The following is a 27943-nucleotide window of genomic DNA, read 5'->3' as shown; positions in this document are numbered from 1 at the left end:
TAGTAATAATCGAATCTTTACAAACATTATTATTCGAAAGAACTGTGAAATTTAATTTTCTTATATTTTCTTATGAAATCTGTGTGCATTATTACATTGTTTCCTCTTTTTGTACCATTCGTCCTTTTGTCCATTCAATCTTTTGATCCTCTTTGGACCATTCAACAGATTGTCCATTTGACCATTTGTCTATTCGACCTTGTCTCCCTTTTAATTATTCAACCTTTTGTCCCTTTTTGAACCATTCGGCCATTTGTTCATTCGACCTATTGTTCTCCTTCGTATTATTCGACCTTTTGACCCCCTTATCATCATCCTACACGCTAAGATTTTGTTTTAGTTTTCGGTAATTTTTTCCCCAAATCAGAACAGCTGAACTTTCGGTAAAGCTTTGACCTTCATATTAAAGTCCATTGAATTAAAAAAATTATTTTCAAAACATATTCAACCTTGTTGTCTTGTCATTTTAGTGGAGATTTAGTTTCAAAGGAACTGAAAAGCAATTAAATTGAACAGTTCAGCTGTTCAGATTTCGGTCAAAACTACCGAATACGGCGATAATTTCTAAGTGTGTACCTTTTGTCGTTTTGTTTTTCGACCATTTGTCCCATAACCCCAAACAATGCCCATAGCAATCAATTATGCAAAGTTTCATGCAAATCGGAGAAGGTTGAGTTTTTCCGATATGTCATTTGGCGTGGAATAGCTCATTTCGAGGATTTGAAATCCAACATTTTAAGGATGAGAGCTTCAGAACCATTTTACCGGATAAGTTGATCGTGGAAGCTGTTTTAATGGTCATCTCCTGTGATTATGCATGGAGAAACACTCTTGGAATGTTTCAAATGTTTCTCTCCATGCTCTTCTTGGACTTTTTCTACTCTGCTCCAGTGGTCGTCGTGCGCCGTCTTCTAAATTCCTCAATTATCGTCAGAAATCCTTCATGATCCAAACAAAAATAATTATCCTGTTCTACCCTTATCGGTATATTCGTCCCGACTCGCTCTCTAACAAAGAATATCAGGCGGTCATCCCGATCCACTTAACTTGCTGAAGCTATAATGCAAGACCCCACTGTCGTTCCAATACACTTCCTAGACCTGCATTCTTAGGTTGATTTGAACCTTTAGTAACGTGAAGTGGATCATCAACGTTGAACATTTCCCGGAATTCCTACTTCTACTTGCCACGAACATGTGATCTATTACGCATTTCACATCCTATTATTACTCACCACCCGCAAGCATAACAGCCCAATCGGTAGCAAACAGTATACAATCAACTTCCCCAACAATCTATTCGAGCTTATCTCTTTCTACTCTTACGTAAGAACTGATGCAATCGACATGAGTTTCAGTTTATAAATTCATATATTCTCGGTCCATAATCCCACTGCGCTAACCCACAATGAATAACAAAAAAAGAACGATTGTTCCGAAATCAATTTGAAGTTTTGATAGCGATTTATGAAAACCGGATCAGTCCATAATACTACATCTTCAGTAACCTTACCACAACTATTGCAAAAAATCTCGACATCTCCGATTGCGACGCAGGTGCTCGAATCTTCCACGGTAACCACGAACAAGACTAGAGTGGAAGAGACCCCGGACGCTCATCGCGATCGGCTGCCGTCCTGCTCCGGTGCAGTCGCCCGTCCCTACGAGACCTTCGCCTTCCGGTGCAGCAGTTCCTGCTTTTTGTGCTCGTGGATGAAATCTTCGACGGTGATGTTCAGTCGGAAAATGTGATGCATCACAAAGTCCGGATCGAGGTACTTTTTCGGCGGTGACCGGAGCACTTCGAGCGTTTCGCACAGACCGTTGGCCTGCTTGCGGACCTTGTGCGAGTTGAGACTGGCCCCAAGGATGACCAGGGCGACCTTGAAGAGGATTTTGATGCCCTCGCACAGGAAGCAGTCCCACACCCGGAGCAGCGTGTCCCAGGGCAGGGTACGGGTCAAGGCACACAGGAACCAATCGGTCATGTAGAGCAGTGGATCCACCTTGTGCTTCTGGAGGTGTCGATACACCGAGGGGGAAGTTTTCTTAAGCAGACCGTTCAGCATACCGGCGTCACGCTGGAGCATTTCCAGACCCGGTGTGAAGTAGTCCTTGAGATACCTGTGGAAGAATGCGTGAGCATGAGTTATTTTTCCGTAAAACGTTTTATTCGGTTACATGACAGCTTGAAGCAGTTATCGGTATGCGTTAAACCAAAATGACAAATAAGTCTCACGACATCATATCTCAGAAAGTTCATAGAAGCTTCCAATGGAGTAATACGAAAACCTTATCTAGTTCTATCATCAATTCATCTTTTACACGCACCGACGGTCGATCGAAAAACCCTTAGACTTAGATATACAGCCACACAACCGTGCAGACCTAGATATGATGCAACGCGGACGGCGGTGATAACATCATCAATCACGAATGAGGTACTTTCTTACACTGTTTACTGCCGTTTATTACGACCCACTCATGGAAGCGTGTATGGATTCGTGTTTAATTCGCATGTAGCCGGTCAGACAGAGACGCTTTTAATTAGCTCTAGTATCATACCCAGTGTATGGCTTGGCTTGGCTCCAGCGTGCTCCAATTTGTTATTTAGTTCGTTGCTTTGGTGCAAAGAAAAAAAATATTGCTGAAACGTCGAGAGTGGTCGTGCCTCAAAGCATAAACACCACCAGCCCAGAGCACCCGTTTTACGCCCAGAAGATATCGTGTTGCTGTTCGGAGATTGCTGTTGTTCACGGTTGTTGGATGGGTTGCATGGTTTCCGATCCAATCTATTGACGATGATTAGCGATTTTACGCGATTCGCTACAAATAGGACACCCTCGATCGGTAGGAATGGGGTGTCTAACAAAAGCAAAAGTGTGTGATTAATGTAACAGCAATGGATTAAATTAGCGTGGCTATTGAACTGAAAATTTCTTCCTGGAATATTTGTACAAAGTTGCAGTTATGTGATTAGTTGGAAAAGTCCCTCAGCACATCAATGAGGGAATGAGAAATCATAGACGTCGTCAACAATGGTACCAAGTTTAAAGAAATTCAGTTGCAACAGGAATGTGCCCAAGCACTTTTGTGTTCATGTGGAAATGCATAAAAATTAATGATTGATATTATTTTCTTAAGAAATCCTTTATTCTGTATTTAAATTGTAATCCTTTTTGCTTTCAATCTAGATGTCAAACGTTAAAGCTTTGAGACCAAGGTATTTGGAATAAGTAGAAAATAAAGGATGATGAAATCGGGACAGTACTAAATCTACTAAAGATGTTCAATAAAATCCTGCTACACCAATTTCAAGAGTAATTCCGCCACTTTGATACCGATTCCGGATGAGCATCTGAACGATGTTTCGTTTAACGACATAATTATAACTTTACCAAACTCCCCAAAAAAGAGATGATCAACCCGATTCGTACCTTCCTCAAAGTTGTCCTTGCTCGCTTTCTACTCTCTATATACAATTTTCACACTCCCGTACTTTAACGGAACTATCAACTCTATACTTTCATCTCCTCATCTATCGTATGAAAAATATTACTTTAGACTGTTATTTGAAATTCGCATCTTCAACTATGTAAATCGTTAACTTCACGCAGAAGTAATACAAGCAAAATAGGTAAAGTAAACTAAAGGTGATCCTGTGGGCAATCCGCTTTCCCCATTTTTTAGTGAATTGTTCATGGCTAACCTACACAGCAAAAAAATCTGAATTATAATTATGATGTGATGTGATTGTGATGTAATTGTTATATTGAACAGAAATTTACACTACTTTTTTGAACCGTGTAGAACATATTCTGGAGGATAGGAATTTGTTGCCCAAGTGTTGGTATAGGTACGTGGGTGACATTTTTAGCATTGTTAAAAGGAAAGATTAATAAAAAAATTTGTAGGCCATAAACAACGTTCATAAGGACATCAAATTTACTCACGAAGAAGAGAAAGCCGGTAAACTCCCCTTCTTAGAACTTCATCTGAAATCATTGTTAGGATCAACAAAAGATTCAATATTTTTTTAGGAAAAGCCGGTATCTACAAAATCTCTTGTTCAGATTGTTATAATATCTACATTGGTCAGACGAAAAGGACTTTGGAAACAAGTTTTAAGGAACACATCGCAGAGGTAAAAAAGGCTAACAAAGAGATGGATAAAGGACTTCATTATGAATTTAAATTCAAGGTTGCAGAACATATCTTTACAAAGGAGCTCAATTTTACTAAGGAAAATATTAATATCCTGCGGAGCGTATCTTCGCCTTGGAAACTAGATGTAGCAGAAAGTTTAGAAATATTTAAACATAATCCATCATTGCTTATTGCATCAATGCGGCGCCGGTGGAATAGTGGTAAGCGTAATTACCTCTCACCCCAGCAGGCCTGGGTTCAATCACAGTCGTCGCTGCCGGGATGTACTGAGGCATAACATCTCTGATCACGCCTTCCTTCGAAAGGGAAGTACAGCCGTTGGTCCTCGGTTCATGAGTTGATGGATCGATAGGTAAGGTCCAGGTGTGGGAGCTGCCTCCCTAACGATGGTAGCATTGGTGCTCAGCACGGAAAACAAGATCGACGGAAAACAAAATCAAGGGAAAAAATAGACATGGCTGTTTGATACCTGCCGATTTATAGTACCTATTGATTAGTATATGAGTCGTAGATAAAATATGAATTCTTCAGTGGTGTTGAGTACTTGCCACTGATGAAGTCTACAAGTAGTAGACGAAATACGCGTATTTTTCAAAAGATAAGCAATTATAACAGAGTTAAAATCAAATAAATCAACACACTCAAAAAAGCGTTTCATAAAGCGATTTCGTTAAGAGGTTCTGAAACTTGTATTGTCTTTTTAGTGTTCTGAATCATGAATAATTTCTAGAGATTAAGCTTAGAAACTTTTTTGAAGCCCTAGACCCAATAAAATCAGACTTAGTAGAAATTTTCAAGAATAATCTGGAACGAGCATAAATAATAAAGACGTCGGATATTGAATGTTTTCCAAGAACCCAGATTTATATAAAAAAAAAAAGACAGGGTCTTCTAGAAGTTTCTCACCGTATAGACTTTATAGAATGCATTTGATGAAATTTTCCAAGAAACTATAGGGATAATTTAAAGGAAATTCAGAGGAGAATTCCAATGGAAAAATTGTTAGGAACAAGGATTGAGCATTCCTTTCAAGTTAGTTTTGTTGAACTCCCGATGAAACGTAAGGATAAGGTAGTTCTGAATAAAATGGCAAGGGAATCATGAGTAGGATTTAAAGGAAAACTCCAACAGAATTCTGAGGAAGATTCCAAGATAATTCCAAAGAGAATTTCGTCTACGGGATTTGTAAGGAGAACTCTAAGTTACTTGTGAGTATAATTCCAAGAGAAGAAGGTAAAACCAAATAAATGAATTCAATGAACATTTTAAGGGTTATTCCAATGGAATTCTATGAATTATGCTAAAAGAATTTTAAGGAAAGTTTCAAGGAAATTTCCAATAAAGTTTTGAAGTAAATTTCAAAGCAAAGAAAAGAAGAAAAAAATCTGAGGAGTATTTCAATGAATTTACGGGACTGCTCTTAGAGATTCCTGAGTTGAATTTCAGGAGATACTCAGTGAATACTGAGGAGATTTTATGTCAGGACAAATCTTTGGGAATTCATAGGGGATAGACAAAATGATGGGGACAGGAGGCCAGTTGGCCAACGGAGAAGTTCCGACTTTTTTAAGGGTATATTAAAAACTGATGTTTTTTAAATCTTTTCATTGTGTCGAACCTCTTAACGGAATCCCTTTATGAAGAGCTTTTTGAGTGTGTTGATCTATTTACTTTTATTTCCGTTATAATTGATTATCTTTTGAAAGATACGCGAATTTCGTCTACTACTTGCAGACTTCATCAGTGCCAAGTAGTCAACACCACTGATTTTTTCATCGCTTGTATTTTTGTCTAGTATGAAATTTTATGGAATTCATGTTTTTTCCTGATACAAGAGTGAATTATGAATTCAATGCTGGCCACAGATTCAAGATCAGTTGAAAAACGCTTACCACACCACTAATATGTTAAGGTAGGGCAATCAATTCAAAATCAATAGTACACGAGCGCCACCTGGTGAGTGAATTCTGTGCTGGCTTTTTTTTTTACAAAAAAATAGGTCTTGTCCATTTGAGCAACTTTGCCAAAGACGGAAACCTTCTATCTAGCCAAGATGTTAAGTTAGGGCAAACAATTCGAATTGAGCCAAACTCTTTATCTTATGATAGGTCTTGTTCATCTGAACATTTTACTGAAGACGGAACCCATCTATCTGGATGTTAAGTTAGAACAAACAATGAAAAATTATTGTCGCATCAGCGCCGCCTGGTGAGTGATTTCTGAACTAAAGTCTATTCTTTAAGATAGGTCTTGTCCATCTGAATAACATTGCTGACCGCCGTACGTCTAAAAATCTCTATAATAAAGAATTGAAAAAAAAAACTTTGCTCAAGACGAGAACCATTCATATGAGCAGGATCTGTAGATAGCGTTATATAATGTGTATTTAAGATGACGCATTTTGATTATTATCGTTTTAGCGCCTTCTTGTGAGTTAAATCTATCATACACTATATACATAGCTTTGAAGACCTTATATTTTGAAAATCTTCTACATCTCTAACATAAAAATATGCCATGGGTATATTTTTAAAATGACCCCTCCCTCGGAAAGCTCCGCTTTAAAAAAAGGCTGATTAAACAGAAAGTCTACTAAATTTACTTTGCAAATCATTTTAAAAATTTCAGAAAATCATTGAAATTTCGTTAAGAAACGGCGATTACACACAACGGCAGGGTACAGGCAACGTAAGTATTTCAACAAACATTTTCCAATAAATAAATTGAAGTTTTTTGGAGTATATTTCATCTAATATTACAGAGCTTCGGTGAACGCACTTTATCATGAAAGAATTGATAAAATCCATCGACAAATAAAAAAGTTACAGCTTTTTAAAGTGGCCTGGGGTCAAATTAACGGGTGTTCAATAAAAAATGAAAATGATTTCAGTACCACCGTCCAGCGCTCTTGTGAGAGCATCGCGACTAAGTTGCGTCGTACGGCTGACCAGGCCCCCTTCTCCAATATTCATTGACGTTTATGTTTTTAATAAAAAAATACTGAATTCGTTGAAAAAAAAAATTTTTTTTACTAGCTACATGACTGGAAAAATTCTCATTTTTTATTGAACACCCGTTAACCCCAAGGTACAGACAAAGGGTTAAGAGCATTACCGCGAAGAATTTTCTTGCGGAGCTGCGTCTCACATGTGCTCTTGGAATATATTTTATAACAGGATTTTTTATTTATTAATTTATTTGGAAGGTTCAACTGCGTGAACTCTACGGAGCCAGAAAGTCATAAATAAGATCATTTTTTCCTGGGAGACGACTACTTGTTGCTTGCTTTCTCGCGCGCCCGTAACTTTTTCCTTTCTTATGTTTTCTTCGCTTCCATGATATGCTGTTGTTGATCAAACTATCAAGTAAGTCGGGTCTTTACGGCCGGCGCCGGTGGTGTAGTGGTAAGCGTGACTGCTTTCTAACACCCCAATGGGGCTGGGTTCAATCCCAGCCGTGGTCGGTGGGATTTTTCTGAGGCATAAAAATCTCTGGTCACGTCTTCCTTCGGAAGGGAAGTAAAGCCGTTGGTCCTGGCCCATGTGTATGTGTGTTGAATGGGTGCGATATCCTATGCAGGTGTGGAAGCTGCCTTCCTGCACATTCGATTGCCGTCAATGGATGACAATCGATGTCCGTCGGTGATTGGCTCTAGATTGCGGAACAGAGACCGACGTTAAATAAAGGAAAGAAGAAGAAGGTCTTTACGGTAATCGAACCGCTTCTGAACCTGGTTTCCACTTGCTTGTTCTTCTTTTTCAATGCTGTATTAATCCGGGGTTGTCTCGTCGATTGTCATCACTTCTTCGTCGAACACCTCAATTGCGTCCGCTGTGGCACCTCCGGCGTCCATTTTTGCATATGAATACGACCTCCTGGTCGCGCTTTTCTTCCTCCTTCATCCAGTTGTTGCTTCACTGGCTGCTTCCGGGCTTTCCGGTTGGGGCAGGAATTCATCCGGTGCCCCTCCATCTTGCAAACAAGACACCCGTTCTTGTTCCCTTCATAGAATATCCCTCTTCCGATTGAGGAAATGCAGCGATATAGGAATTTCCTTTTTCATATCCATATACTATGCTCCACGTACTCCAGTGTAAGCATCGAAACCCAACTCTGGTGGGAATTTTTCCAGGACGACACGTTTTACCTTAAACGTGTTTCCCCTATACGACCCTTTGAAAAATCATCCTTGATATAGCTCCTATCTGGATATGATCAACGCCCAGCGGCTTAGCGAAATAAATAATTTCGCCTAACTACGGTCTTCCAGTACCATTTTCAAAGCAGGCATTGATGGTATTGTTCACTACAACACCTCATCCTCATTTTTTGGAAAAACAGCAACCACACACGGCCGAGTTGCGGGTAGAGACAATGCGAGCTACAAAGAATGCCCTGATCGAGAAAACTACTGTCGACACCGAGAATCAGCTGCTGCTGTTCACAGCTGAAAGTGAACTGATTTAAACCGGGATTAAAGACAAGTGTTTCAAACGCAAAATGGAGGGAAACCAGATGAGTGTAAAGTCCGGATAGAGTTAGAATAGAAACTTCTAGGGGTTAGAAAATTGCCATGTCAAGAAAATCTTCTCGTAACATGGAGGTAAAAAACCAGATCATGAACTTGATGAAAACATTACGATGATTAAGCAAGTCGTTTTTTCGCTTGAACTGATTTTCTGGTGCTTATTCCGTTAGTAGCTTGCGAATTAGAAAAATATAGATAGTTTTCTAAATCCGGATTTTTTTTTTGTAAAACGAATAGAATATCAGGGAATATCAGGGAACTTGGTTTACTTCATTGAGTCCACACCCTGATTTTCGTTGCATAAGCTAATCTGCAGATAAAATTGTTAGATGGGATGGCTGGTTTGCTATGTAAAATCTGCCATAATAGCGGCCATTTGTGGATTCTACACAGATAAAAATTCTGAATTTTAATAGTGATGTGAATGTTTACACGTAAACTTGTATTTCAATTCACGCAACCGTGCAACTTATAAACTTGTTGTTTGCAACAATGGGCTTTTGCATACAATATTTGCTACATTGCATGTAATGTCTCAGAACTATGCATGATATATAATGTAAACTTATGTGATATGTGACGCTCCATTATGTGCATTATACCACAGACAAACAGACGTAACTCTTGGAAAAAGTTTTTCTTGAAAACATAGTATCTCAAAACATAGGATCTCAGTAACGACATCTCTCGGGCTTCTCGCGGAAAACAAGCTTGCTCGCTAACTCGCAAACAATATTGCATAAAAGTTTTATAGAATGTATAGAAATGTCAAAGTGATCCGATGCCAGCGCTGCGACGAGTAGTTCGCGGAACTGATAATATTCAAATCAACCGTTAAATGCGTAAACGAAGATACACAATGAAGAGTTACGTCTGTTTGTCTGTGATTATACTGAACAGAAATTTACACTACTTTTCCGAACTGTGTACCAATCTTGTCGTTAAAAGAATATATTTTTAGTTTAACGATAAACTTGCTCAAATTGGTGCACACATGACTACGATTTGTTTATCTGAACCTTTGGCCTCCAATTAACCATGTTACCATGCTTCTACGTTATTTTCCTTCAGTTGACATCTATAAGAAATTGCGCATACACTTTGTTCCGTTAATTGTTAACAGAGGGCATTGCGGTCAAAACATGTATGGTACTTCTATATATGCATTTATATTAACATCCGAAGTCTATCCTTTTTTCCATATTCTGCACAAAAATACATTCGAAGTCCCTCCTTTTACATATTCTGCACACAGACTACTTTCTAAGCTGAATGGGGCGGGCAGAAAGTATATTTTGTGAAGAATATGTAAAAAAGGAGGGACCTCGGATGTTAATATAAATGCATACATGTTTGGCAGTATCAGGTACCCTATTTTGTAGTCTGTGAGAGGAAAATCACAAATAGAGTTTCATGGCATGTTGAAAGATTGAGTTTGTGAGAGCTAATTTTCACCCTTATTTTTTTTTTGGCTCTCTGGGGACTGGTAGGGTAAACGCTCCTATAGTTGCGGTACGTTAGAAGCGTTATGTTCCTACAGTTGTGTAATGAGTCTCCATGCACAATTATAGGAACCTAACGCTTCTAACGTACCGCAACTACAGGAGCGTTTCCTCTAGTTAACCGGGTAAAACTGTATGGGCAAAAATATTTTTCATTTAATTATAGCTTGTTTAACAATAATTTCCGGGAAATAAGTGAACGACAAAGTCCATAAATGATTTCTTTAGGCTGTCGTTTACCTTTTGGCGTAGGAATATGCCTGTGATTTCTATATGAGGTAGACTTTGTGAAAACCGAAAATGGAACATGTAACAAAATTGTGAAAGATTTTGAACGTTAATAACTCAGCTGCTCCTGGACCAATTTCAATAATTTTATCACCAATCGATCAGAAATATTTCTACGCATCTGTTAAATTTAAGACTTCATCATTTGTTTAAATGTCACTATAGAAAATTGCATGAATGTGCAACTGTTGCTATGATATTTAAAATTATCACCGATTACCTGTGGAAAGCGATTTCCCTAACACAGATTTAAAAGTTGAATTCCATCCGGTCTCACCAAACGGTGTTTATTCAATCACCGCATGGTGAGTGGTGGTGTTCTCCAGTACACAACGAAAAGCTCCCCGCAAGCAGCTTTTCAGGACCACCAAATTTGTTAAAGAGTATTTTTTGGACATTTGTCAAGATCATCAATCGGATATCAGTTCCCATATCAAGATAGAACTGAAATTAGGGCGTAACAGCAATGGCTTCTATCGATGATGTCTTGAAAGTCAAAGCTCGCTCACGCAAATCAACATCCCCATCAGGTAGGATAATACTTCCCTACCCGACAGTAATGTTGGTTTGCGTGGGCGTGCCTTAAATTCCTAAAAATCATTGAGAGAAGTCATTGTTTACAAAAGCTGTTACACCTAATTCCAGCTCAATCTAAATATATTTAAATCTAACATACTATGTACTTTAAGGCAACATTGAGGGTGCAATTTCAAAAACCAAAGTCGGGCGTGACGTGAAAGTGACCTGGTTTTAATCCAGATATGATGGATTTCAATTCTTAATACGCCAATTGAAAGGAATTTTTTCTACGAATCTGTTAAAATTAAGACTTTATCATGTTTCAAAATGTCACTATTGAAAATTGCACGAATGTGCAACTGTTGCTATTATAGTTAAACTTTATTCAATCACCACGTGGTGAGTGGTGGTGTTCTCCAGTACACAACGAAAGGCTGCCTGCAAGCAGCGAGCTGCAGTCCACGTGAGCATCCATAGAAGGAGGAAGCAGCCGAATCGCTGCGGGCTATCTATGTCAAGCGCGTCATACTAAAGAGTATAAACAGAGAGAACCCCGCTCAAATTCCTATTCCTACACAAAATACAAGCTCTGCAGCAAAAGCTAATAAGATTTATTATATAAGACCACGTAGTCCTACGTTGCCATTGCGTACAACCCCATAGGGATGTCCCTTGTAGTTTTTTGACCTGAATATGCATCGAATATCCAGCGAATTATTCCCACTTATCTCAATTTCTATATGGAGATTTGTGAAAAACGGCCTGACGATATGATTAATTAAATGTATACCTTTCATTGATTACCCCTCTTTCACCAATGAACGGCATACAATAAATGCAAAAAAAAGAGTTTATTTACAATTTTCGACGATGAAATATTTCCAAACCTTCTGCATCTTGATAAAAACCACAAGTTTTTGCCTAAGATTTGCCTTAGTTTTTGCCTAAGTTTTGACGAAAAAAATAATTGTAGGTTAATTCAAGCTCGATAATATTCGTGCGTCTTTGAATTGTAATCACCCGTAGAGTCAACAAAAAAAATAATAAAAAGTTTGTTTGAAAAATAGATGCATTTTAAAATATGACAGTTTAGTTCTCAAAGGGTAATGGAGGTGATGCATATATTATGTACATAATTTTCATTAAATAGCTTTTGAAAAATGCTTTCTTCTTAAGATATTGAAGAAGACATTTTTGGAATTTAAGTTTTAAGCACTATTTTGGATTTTTAACCCAAAATTACTTGATATTTTTTTACCGAGTATATTTTTCCTGAAAAGCAATTGTTACGCCAGTTAGATGTTTTTTTGCGAGTTTCAAATGGCCGAATTTTATTAAGCTCAAATGTGAATGATTGACCTCAACGAAAAATTATGCAAAGCTTCATGCAAATCGGAGGAAGCCGCGTCCGATCGATTCAACACGCCATTTTCCCTACTTAGTCAGGTCCCTATAGTGCTATTATTTCGAGTGGATAATGTCTAGCTGCGAAGGATTGTTATCAGAACCACTCATCAGGTAAATCACCTCAAAGCTTTAACTTCGCACGTGTTACTCATCCTCCCTTTAGGCTGAAGTGAGAGTGAGTAATCGACAAAAGAACGGAGTTGATAAGTTTTCTTCCGTAGTCTGCTTCGTGCTGTATATAACACATAATATCGATTAATCGTTATCTTTGTTTTTTTTCGCATGGAATTAGAAACCGAAGAAATCATTAAGAAACGCACCCAAAAAAAAAACATGCCGCAAGCTAGTAGCAAATCATTACGGAAGCTGATACTCACTTATCGCAGATAGTAACAAAGCACCAGAAGGCTTGCTCGCTGGGCAAATGCATTAGTAGAAAGGCAGCAATCGGCGCTTGAGCCTGGCAGTAACCTACTTTTGGATTGTGTATCGAATATGCCTTCAGCACGTTGAACAGCTCCTTCTGGCCGGGCTTTTCCTCGTCGATGAACATCTCGTGGTGCGGGAACTGCCGGTGCTGATCTTTCTTGATTTCGTCGATTATATGCGGATTGCCCGGCTGGCGGAGCAGCTCATTGTACAGATTCGGATACTTTTGCTGCAACTGGTAGGCACCGGTCAGGTAGAACCATGCTCTGGGACGAACCGCCTGCGGGATACCCTTGCGGCAGCGTTCTCGTAACTGTGGATAAATATGAGTTTGGTTTACGGAACGGGATTCCGTGCTGGGCTAAATCAAAACTTACTTTTTTGTAATTTTTATTCATATACTCCTGCCAGTGGTTGGTCATGTGGAGCCATTTCTTCTCGCGAGCAATGATCTGCTCTCTGGTAAGGGTTTCCTTTGCGGGTTTCTCCGAGAACTGACTGCCACCGTAGAATCCGTGCCGATCGGGGCACGTCGAGAAGGCACTGGTGGTCGAACAGAGGGATATCGTGTCGGCATTCTTGCTCAATTGTCGGTTCAGTGAAACTGAGTTCGAGGTATTGGTCGAAGTTGGTGAGGCGGCCATGCCGGCGAAGTGACGAAATATGAAGATTGGGGAGAATCTGTAATGGAGAATGGAAGAAGAGTACAACATTAGCTGAATATGGGATTATTTTTCGTTTTTATTATTTATGTCACGTTTAAATAGATTATACATGTTGCATGTAATTATATTTTATAATAGAGTAAGGTGGGGCTAAAGTTCGTTTTGAGGTGTCCGTGTAACACAAAGCTCAATGTTTTGAAACTTCTTTTGAAGTTCTTTTAAAGTCAGGCTTTTCTCCAAAATATCACAAATATTGATAAAGTTTTCGAAGAGTTACCAGCAAAAATTGTATCGAGATTATAAATTATAACATTTGTACCAATTTTGGGGACATAGATCAAGAGAAACTCAATCGTGAAGCGATAATTTTATTTAACAGCTTGATTGTGTTTCTTTTGAAGATGTCGTCAGGAGTATAAGATTTTTGATATGTCATCAGGAAGCTAGAATTGCCTATAGAAGGGCAACGTTTCGAGTCGTGTCCCATGTAATTATTAATTAATTCATAACTTTAGTGGTCACAGTGGGTTTTATGTCCCGAACAGTGTATGAAAAAGAAAAAAGTTGTAAACCTTGAATTAGGGATCCTGTATATGGAATTAGTTTGATTGCAATTGCTTGGAGTTTTGAGATATTTTGTTTGTTCAACTAAGGTCGAACTTTTGCCCCACCTTACGCTACACATACACGCCCACCTCAAATTGCTTTCATGCTTAAGCAAATATACACTTCGAGAATAGGTGCCTATTCAGTGAAGTTCATTTATATATTTAGCGCGTATCTACATAAGTATCAGACCGGTTAGCCGGTCGGTTTAACTCAAACACATTGATTGGACCGGAAAGCATTTTACGAGCAGAAAATCGGAAAAGCAGCATCCGCTTTCTGGTGCAATATTTCGAAATTAGAGCAAGTAGTCAGTTTCTCCAAACGAAATTCAATGTATGATAATAATATCATTTTGTGTATATGAACTCGTTGAATTCAACGAAGTTTCATTAAAGCAGATTAAAGGTTACTGATCCTGTTCAATCCTCACATAAGATGGATCACATTGAACGTGACACTTTAATGTAAATATTTCAATTCTGATGTTTACACAATTCAACTAAATGTAATACCCTTCAGAATGTGTACACTTCAGTCACATTCGTATTTTGTTTTCACTGATCTGTTGCTGGTAGTTTATCGTTGTTGCAAATAAATAGTAAACCAAGTCGAGCAACGTGCTCCCTTATAGATTGAATGTATCTGCCTATGCATGTGAATGGAAGGAAAGAAAAGTTAAATTTGTTCGGACGGACGCCCAAACGACGATTGCCAAACAAGTGCGCTTCCTCCATTGCGCACCAAGGGTTCAGAAAGTCAATAAGCAGTGGTGGCAGTATTTAGCAGCGCGCATTCGTTTTGGAACGAAGTTTGTCTAATGAATTTAGACAGCCATCAGCGTATGCGTAGCTAGCTATGTATGTATATCTACGAGTTTACTGTAAAGGCCATCATTCAATTGTGGGTGGTTTAATCGGAATATCAGGCAACTTGAATACATTTGTTTTTCAATGGCAATCGCGGGGTTTCCTTCTAAGGGCTGTACTGAATAATGGATCGTCTTCAAATTAGGCTTGCCTGATTGATGAACCTGGCTATAGCGATACTAAACGATATTTTGATGTGAAATTTAATAATTATTCAGATTATTTAGCTCCCATTAGCACCTCTTAACAGTATGGGGTAAACTCTCCTATAGTTGCAGGCTAAATAAGTTCTGAGCCTGTGTTCAAAATTTAAAGCACATTTGATGCAATTAACACTTGTGTTTTCATCTTTTAAGTACAGTATAAGTTGTGGTCACATTGCCTTCTGGAATCCCACCCCCTCGTATTCTGTAACATGGGGGATTCCCTTCAGGAATTACCACACAAAAAAGTACTCTGTCACTAGGGGGTCTCCCTCATGGTGCCTAATCACTTCAAAGAGGCGACCCAGCCAAAGGCTGAAAGTCTTCCTAATAAAGAAGACTAACTAAACTCATAGCTTTCCTACACTGTCGTTATACGCATAAGTGTCCCACGGTCCATAAGGATCAGTGATGAGATTTGCCATTGTTATTGACAGACTTTTGCGAGATATTGACAAAATTGTTTATTACGTAGTCACTGATAAACTTGATCCAACTTAGCTGCTGCAAAGTTGCTACAATCACTGCTATCATTTTTAAAAGCATAGTGATGTGGTGAATTGTTAGATAGATATGAACAAAAACATAAGTTTTCCCACAGTAATTCCCATATAAACTTGAAATGGTTTGTGCCAAGCCATTTTCTTACTAAAGTAGTTCAAATTTTGAGAGGATAAGCAGGACCCAATTTGGAACCGTTTAAGCACTGTGGAGTGAAAATTTCAAATATTGCATCACCCTAGTGAGCACCTTGCGGTCGAAGAAAATTTATAATAAAGTTGAATGTTTCCATATTTCTTAATGTTTAGCTATTTAAATATTTAACATTTTTAATGTGTGACATACCACATTTTATAAGACTGCCGAATCGATTGACACACAAATCATCAAAGTCCATTGATCATTAGCCAAGTTATTAGCATTAAAAGTCTGACCAATTTTCGTTGCATTTCCCTAGATAGGCACCCTTCCCGAAAGACGTCCTACGTCAAAAAATATATTGCGCCCTCTATCTACAAACCATGAATACCATAGAAACAAATGTTTTTCAATAGAAAAATCATTTTTAAACAATATTATATTTAAGATTTTAAATCACCTTTAATTTGATATTTTGATCATTGAAATCGGTCCAGGTTCAAAAGGTATAAATTATTTAAAAAAATGACATATTTGAAAAAAAAATCGAAGAAAATTGATTTTTAGGACCACTTTAACATGGAAATGGTCACCTCAATGACAAAATAAAAAATACGGGTGTAATATATTGCGATAAGGAACAAAACTACCATTTTTTTTTTGTAATACTCTATTTTTTGGAGGGTGGGTCCCCAGGTTTCCAGATAATGTGTTATTTTGGGCCACCCTTATGGTACAGGCTTAGGAAGATCTCAAATAACAAATATGGAAGGGCTCGAAAAACATAATGAGAGCTGGCGTCCTTTTCCAGTTGGGACATAAAAGCCAAAGAAGAGCAACCCATTCGGTCAAGTGGTGTTCTTGAAATAAAATGCACTTTAAACAGAAACTCAGAGAATTTTTAAATCCAGAAAATTTAAAACTTTCAAGCCATCCGACTTAAAATAAATGACCGTATTATCTTGTTTTTGGCAGCAAGGCTTTATTAGCTTTTACCAAAGACATCATATCAAGAAGACTGGAAATTTTTCCAACAGATAGAATAGCGCTGCGCTTGAGCGACAGCGATGCCAGATCTTCGGAATTTTTCGTAGATCTAAGGAAATGATCGAATTTTTCGAAAATGCACGAAATTATATGGATACACCCTTCCTCAACCCGGATGGCGCCTTGCTAAATTTCCACGAACCGCGCATCACTTCCAAAAGTTATGGCATCTAAGGAATCAACTTTAATAAAATCTGACATCACTGTTGGGCGAAAGTGCAAGCAAACCTTTCTAAATTTTTAAATATTTCTATATTTCGTTCAGAGCATTTTCCTTTGAGCGGCTGATGACACGATTGTGCATTTCTCATGGCGGTAGTATGAAAAAAACGGTAAACTTGTCGGTCTTTTTTATATGTTGTTTTTTTCTTTTACTTTCCACACACAAATATCAGATAAGCAATTAACTAGGTAACATAAAACTAATTCATATATGGATCACATTTACTCATATTTGCCTTTGTCCGCTTTACGTCCAATCTGGATAAAATTATATAAATATGAATCCTTTTAATTTGTCGAACCTTAACGGAATCCCTTTATGAAGAGCTTTGAGTGGGTTGGTTTATTTCCTTTAAATTCCGTTATACTATAAGCAAGTATAACGGAATTTAAAGGAAATAAACCAACCCACTCAAAGCTCTTCATATAAATATGGTTTATCTGATCTAAGCGTGCACATATTGGTCCTAAATGCATCCCATATTAAAGATTATCAGCCATCGTTGAGCCCTAAAGAAAGATCTAATGATTAAATCACAAATTGAACAAAGACGTCTTTCCAAATGGTCGCATCTGATTTTGCAAACAATGATCGTCGATTTCTCGTTGATACCTTGCCCATGCACACTAACACCACCATGAGGGAGGTAAGTAAGTGTAAGTATGTGTAAGCGAGTTACCAGTTACGATCAGGGTGTCACAATATCAGCTTCAATCGACCAAATCGATGCGACGAAGAGACTGCTGGCTTTCTTTTACTTTCTTTACTTAAGGTGATACGATACGTCACGCTTTTTTTGCTTTTTTTCTCTCCTTTCTATGTGTCAGTGAATTGATTATCATTGATGCTGTAGTGGTGTGAGTGTACATCATGCACTACCGCAACTACCGTAAACATAGCTTCTAGAGTTCATTATTATCAGGTCGAATGTGTAAATGTTAATTAAAAAAATAGAAAGGTAAAGAATTGCCAATATTATCGACCTACCACTTCCCAGGACACCCCTTCCTATAAAGAAAATAATTATGCGCCTAGCCACCAAGACCAACATGTCAAGTCATCATAGTAGTTAATTGATTCAACATCACACTTTGTACACTTTTGTTACATACGACCTGTCCAATAGTGATTCCAGAGCTCAAACCTGCGGGTACACGGTAAGAAAAAAGATCCCAAAGTGACTCATTTTCACAAATCTCGGCACTATATTGCAGGAAGCCAAAAGTAGGTAATGTGGGTGAAGAGTTTTCATTTACTTGTGTTCAATTAGTATGGAATTGACAATTCTCTTCTACCCAAAAATAGTTAGTTGTACCCAAAAGTAGGTGTATATGATTATACTCAAAGTTAAAAGTAGGCAAAAATGAACTGGCCGTTGGATATTTTTTCTTATCGTGTATGTTTTTGTTTTAGAATCATCCTTTTGCCGCCTTTTGCATATCAGCTGATTGCTTCGAGCAGTGCACTCAGAACGACACATATGTTTTCTATAGAAGATTTCTAGATTTATTTACTTTCATTTTTTGTCTTGAGAAACAAAATTAGAAATTGTTTTAAACATTTATTAGTGATTGTTTCTAAATTGAACACATTTTAAGCACATTAAAAAGCAATAAAAGCATTGTTTTTACACAATTTGATTCAATTAAATCGACAACACTGGATACGATGATAGATGATTCGTACACACACCTTCGCAATGCGGTGTGTAGAAAAAAGGTAAACAAAACAGTTTCAGCTTGCAAAATTATTCGCGGCTCGCGTTTTTAACGATGCAAATGATATTATTTAAGCAAATATCGTCTTTAAAAGTTAATTAACTTGAAAGTGCTTGTAGAAGCACGTGTCGTAATTGTTTTTAGTGTGGTTCTGAGAAGTGAAAACTAGTGAAAACAGTTAATTGAAATGTGATGCCCTGGGCAGAACAAAATCGACTGATCGTACATTTTAATGCAAATATTACCAATGCGTGAAGGAATTGGCAATATTTTGGTGGAAAAGTATCAAAATATGTATCCAGATCTTATTCATACAATTCAGGTCCATTTTTTAAGGTATGTAATAAGTAATTTACTGTTTTGTAGGAAGATGTCTTTCGTACGCATACCAAAACACGTTTATTTAATGATTGTAGGGACAGCCATTGTTGGATGACGTGCCGTATCACCTTAAAGTTGAACAGCTTCGCAGCATTCTAGAACCTCAGTCGACGTGCACAAACAAATATGCAATCGCTTGTCTCTCTTTCTCCCGTCGCTCCATTGGTCTTCCTTTCAAACTTCGGTGAAACGGATGAGCGAAAGAGCGCTCGTCTTTGATAGTTTTCTCTTTCATGAAACACATCAACAGAGGTTTCATGACGTATATGACGGAAAATGAAATTACATATTTAAAGCATTTCTCACGTGAAAACACTTGAAGATTACACGTAATATGTTTAATTTATCTACCATCCACACATTTATCTAAAAAAAATTAACGAAAACGGGACATAACGCATTTTAAACAATTTGTAAGAGCGGTGATAGAGTGTTCGTGAAAGGGGATTGAAAGCCATAATGAGGTTTCGTTTAACTAGAAAATCGACGTTACTTATAGCGAATTCGTTTATTATCGGGGTTGGAACCAGTTCCAACCCAGTGCGAAACCAAACTTTTTGTCAGTGCGAACCTCAACCTGAGCTGGGTTTTAAAAACAAACGATCAAACTGACGTTTGTCAGAAAACAAGCAGACCCAATCTTGATACCCGATCCAGGTTGGAACTGAATAATAAACGAATTCGCTATTACATTGAAAGCGATGAGCAAAGCAACGAAGATCCACAGCCAACGTTTCCTTCTAAGCGTGCTTCTTTTTCATTATCATTTCTTACTGATAGTCTAGCTAGGCGTTATAGAAATGAAGCGTTGAACACGTTTGTGAGAGAGAAACAAAACTGGAGTTCATTTTAGAGCTTCGAAAATGTAGAGCCCTGGTAACGACAAATTGACGATCGAAGTCATTGATTACAAAAGTAGATGGGTCGATTTGAAAACTGCGCTGGAGTTGATAAACTTAAAGGAAAGCTGAGAAAACAAAAATCGCACTAAATTTCAAGACTTTCAAGATTCTTGAACTTACACAATTTTTAAAAACTGTGAAAATTTACTCTCTTCATGGAGTCGGAACATTGAGTTGGATTACAAATGAATATGTATTTTTAGAATAAAGACCTTGGAGCCGTGTTTCCGAAATCTAGACCTCAATCTCACTGTATTTACATTCAAAATGGTTTTTGTTTGCAAAAGAAAACTCAATATTTATACTACAACGCATTCCAGATTTTTGATAACTTAGGCAATATGTCAAAATTGACGCTCGTATATGTCAGTCTCAGAGCACCTAAATTTACATCAATTTTTCTAAGTGTGTAGAATTAAATCAAATGCGACTCATATGCAATAACATTTTGAGACGAGCTCAAAGTACTCGCATACCAGCCTCATTACTCACTATCGGTTGTTCTATTATTTTGAACGTAATACCATCGATAGACATGATTGGACTACAGTTGTACTACTACATCGATTGAAATCCTAATTGAATCTAGTACCTCAATAGAGGTACTAGATTAATTTAGTACAGCGGTAGTATCATCATAGAGGTAACTCTAAGACTAGAACGTCCCGAAGAAACGTGCTCAACTTTTTGGTTCAGCTCTGGTACTATCTTCGGTCCCAAGCTAATCGATGCACCCCTCGAAGCATACGAAAATCAACGAACCACTCATATTATCTGTCAAACTTTCATAGCGAATCAAAATAAACATAGTGTAGTACTAAAATTTCGACTAGAATGGAGTACGTTAATCGAATTGCTTCGGACCAATAGGCTAGTCAAGTAGTGAACCAATTTAAAATCGTAAGTTTCCACCTGTTGGTATCATTATGTTTGTCACAGTTGAAGAAAACATGTGCTGACTGAGCAATTCCAGACAAATGTGCAAATCCATTTATTTTTGTATTTTTTTTTTTTATTTGGCTTAACATTTTCAGAAATGTTCCTCAAGACCAAAAATGCCATTTTCTATCTTCAGATCATCATTTTAAATCGAGCTTTAAATTTGAAAAGAGCCTATAGAAAATGTTAAGCTTATCTTCAGAAAACTGTTACTCGAAAAATGTTTGTTCACAATAAAAAAGCTCTTGGCAGCCCTGTCTCTTGTTCAACCAATCTTTGTAAAACTGTCAAATTACTGAGATGTTTACAGGGGAAAAACTAAACAAATTTGCTAAACCTCAATCATAGGGAAAGTGCTGGTAAAATAAACACTTGACCATTTAAGGGACTATTCATCAAAATCAAGCTGAACATTGCATTAGGTCCTAAGTAACATTGATCGGTTCTCTTCATCGACTTTCGCTTTCGTTAATAACTTGGTAATAGAACCATTTCTTGTCATGTTTGTCGTATTAAAAGATAGATAATAGCTTCTTTCATCGATCTGTGGGATGAAAATAGCTGGGAATGTCTTAACATGGCCGTGAGGATGCAAAGAGAAAGTCGAAGAAGAGAATCTGTCAATGTTACCTAGGACCTAATGCAATGTTCAGCTTGAAATATCAACGGATTCAGCATACAGATAATGCATTCGATGCGTCTTCTACCCTTGTTGAAAGATTTCCATCCTAGGTGGCTACTTTTGTTTTACTTTAACCTGGGCCCTGATCTAATTCTTATCACAAGCATGACGATATTGTTGAGGCCAGTGCTGTAAATTCTCAAAACCAATTGAACATTATTGGTGAAAATGAGAAAATCAGCTATCCGCTATCAAAGGGCACTCATATAATAACTGTGGAAGGGCATCTAGAACACTAAGTTAAGAGCACGCAATAAGGTAAAATACGATATGCAATAAGCTTGAAGCTTGTTCACATTTACAGAATTTTTAAGATTTCACGGTTCAAAGTGTCACTTATGAGGATTGTTAATTAGAATATTCCGACGGGTTAGTTATTCTACCCAAGCGGCTTGAATTGAAGAGAAGAGAACATTAAAGTTACAACTGAGTACAAGCTTAAGCCTGATGGAAGCGTTGGTCTTGAAGGATTAAAGGGTGTATTCGCTAAAAATGGCACACACATATTTACTCACCGAAATTAAACCTATTATCGGATTTTCTTGAAATGTTCAAGGAATGAAAAACTACTTTAGTCTCCCATCCCAAATTCCCGCACCTTCCTTTTCACTCCACCCATCAAATTTTGTACAACCGACTTTCCCGGTGTTTTTATTGGTTTTACCCAAATTTTCTTCAACTCCAGCTTTGTTTTAATAGTTTTGGGATGTTTGCGAAGTTCCGTCTTCATAATTGCCCAGAATTTATCAATTAGGCAAAATTCCGGTGAATTTGGTGTCTTCAAGTCTTTTGGCACAAAATTGACTCCGTTGGATCGGTACCACTCCAACACGTTTTGAGCGTAGTGGCAGGATGCTAGATCAGGCCAAAACAGAGTTGATCCTTTGTGCTTCCTTATGAATGGCAAGAGACGCTTCTTAAGGCAATCGCACTGTTGATTGTTCCGGAAGATTGAAGGGAGCGCTTATTTCACAACATCCGCAAATCGCCTGCCAGATCAGGTACTTCTCCGGAACATCGAACTTAGACTTGGCAACAAAATATTATTGCCCAGGAAATTGACGGAAGTCGGCCTTGATGTAAGTTTCGTCATCCATCACGATGCAACCGATTTTGTGAACAAATTCGTGTAAAGTTTCCGAGCGTGGGTTTTCACAGTGATGTTTTGCTTTTCATTCCATTGTTTGGGCTTTTTGAACCTTGTAAACATGTAACTCAGCATGCTTCATGGTTTTCTGCACAAAACCGACTGACACTTCGGACTTTTTAGTGACATCTCGAATTGACATGTTTTGACGGTTCTTGAACTGTTGCACCACTTTCCTGGCCATTTTACTGTCCATTGGACCACTTTTACGACCACTTCCTTCCTTCCTTTGAGCTTTCAATACGCCTGGAAGGTTTTCTATCACACGAGACACAGTTGTATTTGCAATTAAAAGCTTTTTAGCGATCCATCGGTGGAACGCCTCTGGATTTTGATTGTAAGTGCACAACATATTTTCACGGACAATTTCTTGTTTCGACGACATGACTGGAACTACTATATGAATAACTATGAAACTTGACAGACGTAAACAATACACTATGGATAAGATTTACTCAAATGTTCAGGTTGTTTACTCATATAGTTCAAAATTTACAGAAGATTTTCGGTGTGCCATTTTATGTAATACACCCTTTAGTTGATGTAGAATGAAATAGTGACAAGGAGCAGAGCAGTTTCAATTCCAGTATCGTTTTCAAATTCGGAAGTGGTGCAATCAACTGTATCGTTAGAAAGCAGCAATGTGTTAGCTTGCCGTAAATAGATGCAGAATTTTACGAGTCCAGCTACGATACACGAAGACAACCATTGATATGCTGTCATCTAAACAAATCAGGTAGTCAACGGAACAAGTCATCGATTCTCGATTCAACTTTCAATACAAATTTCTTCACAACAATGACAGACGTTGTCATTGCAACCACATATAAAATTTTGACAGCATTCTGAATACTGAACCAAAGATAGAGCGATATAAAAGAAACTCCAAAGTATCTCATAGTAATTCTTCATAATCTTTGGACAATCTTCATATCATTTGCGCAACCTCTAAAACTTCTAAAATCATTACCATTTGATGCCTACATGGCATGGATAGAAATCCCCTTATATCTTTTGGTAGATTTCTATTGCTGATTATTCATAAAAAGTATAAGTCAACTAATAAGCAGACGTCTTCCAAAAAGGTAATGAAGATCTTGTGTCAAATAAATTGTATAAATCTAGACTAACATTTGAAAGGGGCGGAAGAGCCAAAATGTAAACAAACCATATTTTGGCACATATAGAGAGAACAGTTCACAAACTACTCGATAAACACGAAAAAGTAGAAGAAAATATCACTTCATATCATCAAAAACGTTTCTTCTTACATGGCGTATTTCCAACTTTCAACTCGATGATGCAACTGGTTGTTACGCCTTGCACCAGAACAACGTTGTTTTAATATGCCAAACGTATTGATTCTGTAGTATCTAGTCACGCCCGAATCATTTGAAACACATCCAATTGATATTTCACGTGTAAACAACAAACAGAAAGAAGATCAAAAAATCTCCGGGCGTAATTCCACTCTCACAAAATTTACGAACGAAGAACCAAGGCGGAACAACAAACAAAAAATCCCGATGGTGTACTTCCACGGCGTATCATCAGTGTTGGCAGTTCAAAGGATGGAAGATCTGGAGGGTAACAACATGTAAGAAATTATCAGGGCGTATGATGTTTTCTTCTCAATTTCACGACAAAGAAAACTTTTTTTGAGTTTTAAGTGATGCATGATGATAGATTACACTATTAACTATATGTCAAGCTTATAAAATCATCCAGAAAATGGAAGGTCGTGAAATAGGATTAATTTTTAGGTCATCAAATTCGGAAGCGATTTTCTCGATGTGGTAATTTTGGAGTTCCGCCCTTTTCAAATGTTAGTCTAGAAATGGTCACCGTTTACCGTTTATGCATTCTTTTAGGACCTATGTGGATTGTCTTATGGAATGTATAAAGCTGACGGTTTGGCAATTATGTATAAGTGAAACACTTGAATAAAAAGATTAATTTTCGTTCCGTGTAGTGCTATGTATTAAACTGGGTGTGGGTCTTAATGATTTCGAATATTTAGCATACTAATGGAACAACAATGCGGGTACATTCAATGTACACAGAAAATGAAAATTACCCAAAGTTTGAGTTTAAACAACCCAAAATTAAGTAAAACCTTTATAGTATCCCATTGGGTAAAAATCAATGTGTTATGATGGTTTATTTTAACTCAACGGTTGAGTAATACGTATATTACCTAGAGATGAGTAAAAAACATACGGAACTTTTGTGGGCCTCAATTTACTCAACGCTGAGTAACTTACTATAAAGCTTGTGTTGAGTGAAAATAACTCTGAGTTGGATGAAAAAATACTTCCACGACGACGCCATTTGTGATTTTGCTCCCTTCGAATGAAGTGTTCAATCGCGTACGACGTCCGGAAGTTTTCTACCGCCATCGGTTTTGTTATTCCTCCATTGAGCGGTCGATTTATTACTTAAAACGCGAGTGGTTATTCATTCTTTTACATAGAAGTACCCGACGAGAAGAAAATCTTTTATTTTTTTCGTTCCATCTGGATTCTTAGTGAAGTTTCCTGTGGCTGTTCCATTCTCCTTCGACACCTTCGGTTGTTTGGTTCCGAATCCGTTGTGTATTGCCATACACCGACGTAATCTGGTGAGTTGTGAATCCTAAGCGCTAGTGGAGCGCAGATAATTGATTTCATTTCTGTTGTTTTCTTTTATTTTTAGATATCCGGTACCTACAGCTTCCAGCACGACATCAGTTTCTTGATTTCCGTCCGTTTTTTGATTTGGTTCCTCACGGTGGCGACCGTATGAAGATGGAACAATTAAAGAAAATGGTGGATGATGGGAGCTTTGATCAGTTAACATAATATTTTATTTGTTTTGTTCGTTGTGTTTATTTTTTATTTATTTATTTAACAGTTGAATTAATGACAATAAATATGTTGTTGTCGTCACGGTTTTTATTGTTCTTTATTTTTGACATCTATTCCGGATTACGTGCTCGTAATTAAAAATCCCGGTGAAATAACCCATGGTTGAGTTAATTTGACCCAAAGCTAGGTTTTTTTATTCGGAAAAAGTGGCCGGTAAAACAACCTATCGTTAAGTTAAATTTACCCAAAATTAGGTTTTTCCTTATTGATTAAATTTACCCACTGCAGTCTTTTCTATCATTTACCCAAAATTAGGTTTTTTCATGTTTACCCAAAATTAGCTTCTCGTACGGAACTTCGAGGTTGAGTCAAAAGAACTCTAATTTGGGTAATTTTTTATTTCTGTGTAGGATTTATATGCGGGTACTTTCAATATGGGACGCACATGACTTGGCATTTTTTCAAGTTTTCTCTATGCAATATTTTAATTTTCAGTCTAATCTTTTAACTTACGATAAAAATAAACATAATTCCTGAGGTTCACTTAAAAGTGATTAAAAATCAAATACAACAAATCTACTGGCAGTACTTACAACGAACTTGAGAGTACCTATAAGCAAGTTTTTTTTTCAGAATGAGATGATTTTTTAGCTGTAGTGCAACAAACTTTGTTCGAAAATTTAATAACAATATCAAATTTATTAAAAAAAAACCTTTCGACGACCAAATTACAAAATATGTTCACATTAAAAATTGTATACCCTTTTAATGCAAATCTGTAACAGCATCTTACATTTCCCGATTCGGTGTGAGGAAAGCAAACTTTGTAAAACAGCTGTAATTCGGTGTTACTAACATCAGCCACTGAACGAAAAACATTTCTGTTTTGTGTCCGTCAATTGGTTTGGGTGTACTCCTGATTCTTTTCACGTACTGGTTGTAGTACTTGTTACTTCTCAATGGACTGCTTCCGAGTCAGAATAGAACTAATCGTTCAAGGCTGACTTATTTTTACAATTGCTCACATATTCGATCGTGTCGAGAAGACCAACGCAACGCAAAAAAGGTCTCAAACATGTTGTCCCATTATCACAAAAGCACACGCTGCTTTCGCAACAAGACTAGGTGACCTCACACCGAACTGACTGCATTGTTGACATCATCCGATGGATGAGTTTTTGCTACCATTATTATTCCTCACGTGCGTACCTGCGGTTGAGATTGTTTCAGTCTGTTCATGTATGGGGAAATCCAGAGGTAGAAACTGCCCAGTAAATCCAGCAATAATCATACCTTTGTGCTACCTAAGGATGAGAAGGAAATCTAAGTACTACTCACCAAAACAAACTAAGAGTTCTAAGCTGTTATCTTGGAACTTATCGTCATCGTTACAGCCTAGTCCGCTTTACTTGTGTTATCTTCTGCACGCTTATCTATATGCAATCGAGTGATACACTTCACCAGTCAGGAACGAAGAGGATACCGAGTCGTTTTGAACTTTCAATTGAAAGTATAAATTCCTTCAACTCCGTAAATTGCAATCACTTAACAACTATCATTTATTTCTTCTTCTCCAATCGAACACTGCTTTCCTTCATGTATTATTACACACAATCGCACAATCTCCACTTGGTAGGTCGTGTTGCCAACAGTGAGAGTTGGATTAATTTACATTTGCTGCTCCATCCATATCTATACAGGTCGAAATTTATGCTTCAGATTTTCACCATTGCACACACTTTCGCATTGGTCGAAGCACATCATATAATAAAACGGAAAATCACCTCTCACTTATTTGATGAATATTAACTTCGTCGTCGTGGTCGTCGCTGTTGACTGTCCCATATGTGCTATGTGGCTGCTATAGCACTGTGTGTACTCGTTCTTCACGTACCTACACATCAAATTGAGCTTTGTTTCATCGGAATTCTTTCGCGTTTTCATACACATCCAGCGATGATTATACGTGGTCTCACCTTGTCCAGAAAAATGGAATAATTTCTCCACAGTTTTCCACTAATCACCAAAATATGTCTGAATACTTTCGTTTAAACTCGCACCAACCCGAGAAAATGTTCGAAATCTTAATTGTAGCTGCACGACGGGTTCTGCGGAAATATTTACAAATAATATCGATTGGTTTTCATTGCTTCCTACGAACGCTCGCCACTCACACGTCCCACGAATAATGCGAACCTCACTCCGAAAAATCACTGAACGAACTGGATGATCTACAC

At 37.6% G+C, this 27943-nt stretch overlaps 1 protein-coding gene across 1 annotated transcript; it reads right to left on the bottom strand.

Moving 5' to 3' along the window:
- Positions 1 to 24: 24 nt before the first annotated feature.
- On the bottom strand, positions 25 to 27914 carry wkd (whacked). Its single transcript, XM_065222766.1, has 4 exons — positions 27045 to 27914; positions 13217 to 13520; positions 12788 to 13152; positions 25 to 2123 (listed from the first exon to the last, which is right to left on the bottom strand). Exons 2-4 carry the CDS (start codon positions 13481 to 13483, stop codon positions 1661 to 1663), a joined length of 1095 nt encoding a protein of 364 aa, XP_065078838.1. The 5' UTR covers positions 13484 to 13520; positions 27045 to 27914; the 3' UTR covers positions 25 to 1660.
- Positions 27915 to 27943: the final 29 nt, after the last annotated feature.

This window comes from Ochlerotatus camptorhynchus, unplaced genomic scaffold (genome assembly GCF_037179485.1).
Source record: "Ochlerotatus camptorhynchus isolate MF236.1 unplaced genomic scaffold, CSIRO-AGI_Acam_v1.1 ptg000177l, whole genome shotgun sequence".
NCBI classification, from domain to species: Eukaryota; Metazoa; Arthropoda; class Insecta; order Diptera; family Culicidae; genus Ochlerotatus; species Ochlerotatus camptorhynchus.
This window is presented reverse-complemented; position numbering and strand designations above follow the sequence as displayed.

Coding starts and splice junctions, on each gene's coding strand:
- wkd (XM_065222766.1), bottom strand. CDS start 13,483: ATGGCCGCCTCACCAACTTCGACCAATACCTCGAACTCAGTTTCACTG. Junction 13,153..13,216: donor TGAATAAAAATTACAAAAAA/GTAAGTTTTGAT, acceptor ATTTATCCACAG/TTACGAGAACGCTGCCGCAA. Junction 2,124..12,787: donor TTTGTTACTATCTGCGATAA/GTGAGTATCAGC, acceptor ATTCTTCCACAG/GTATCTCAAGGACTACTTCA.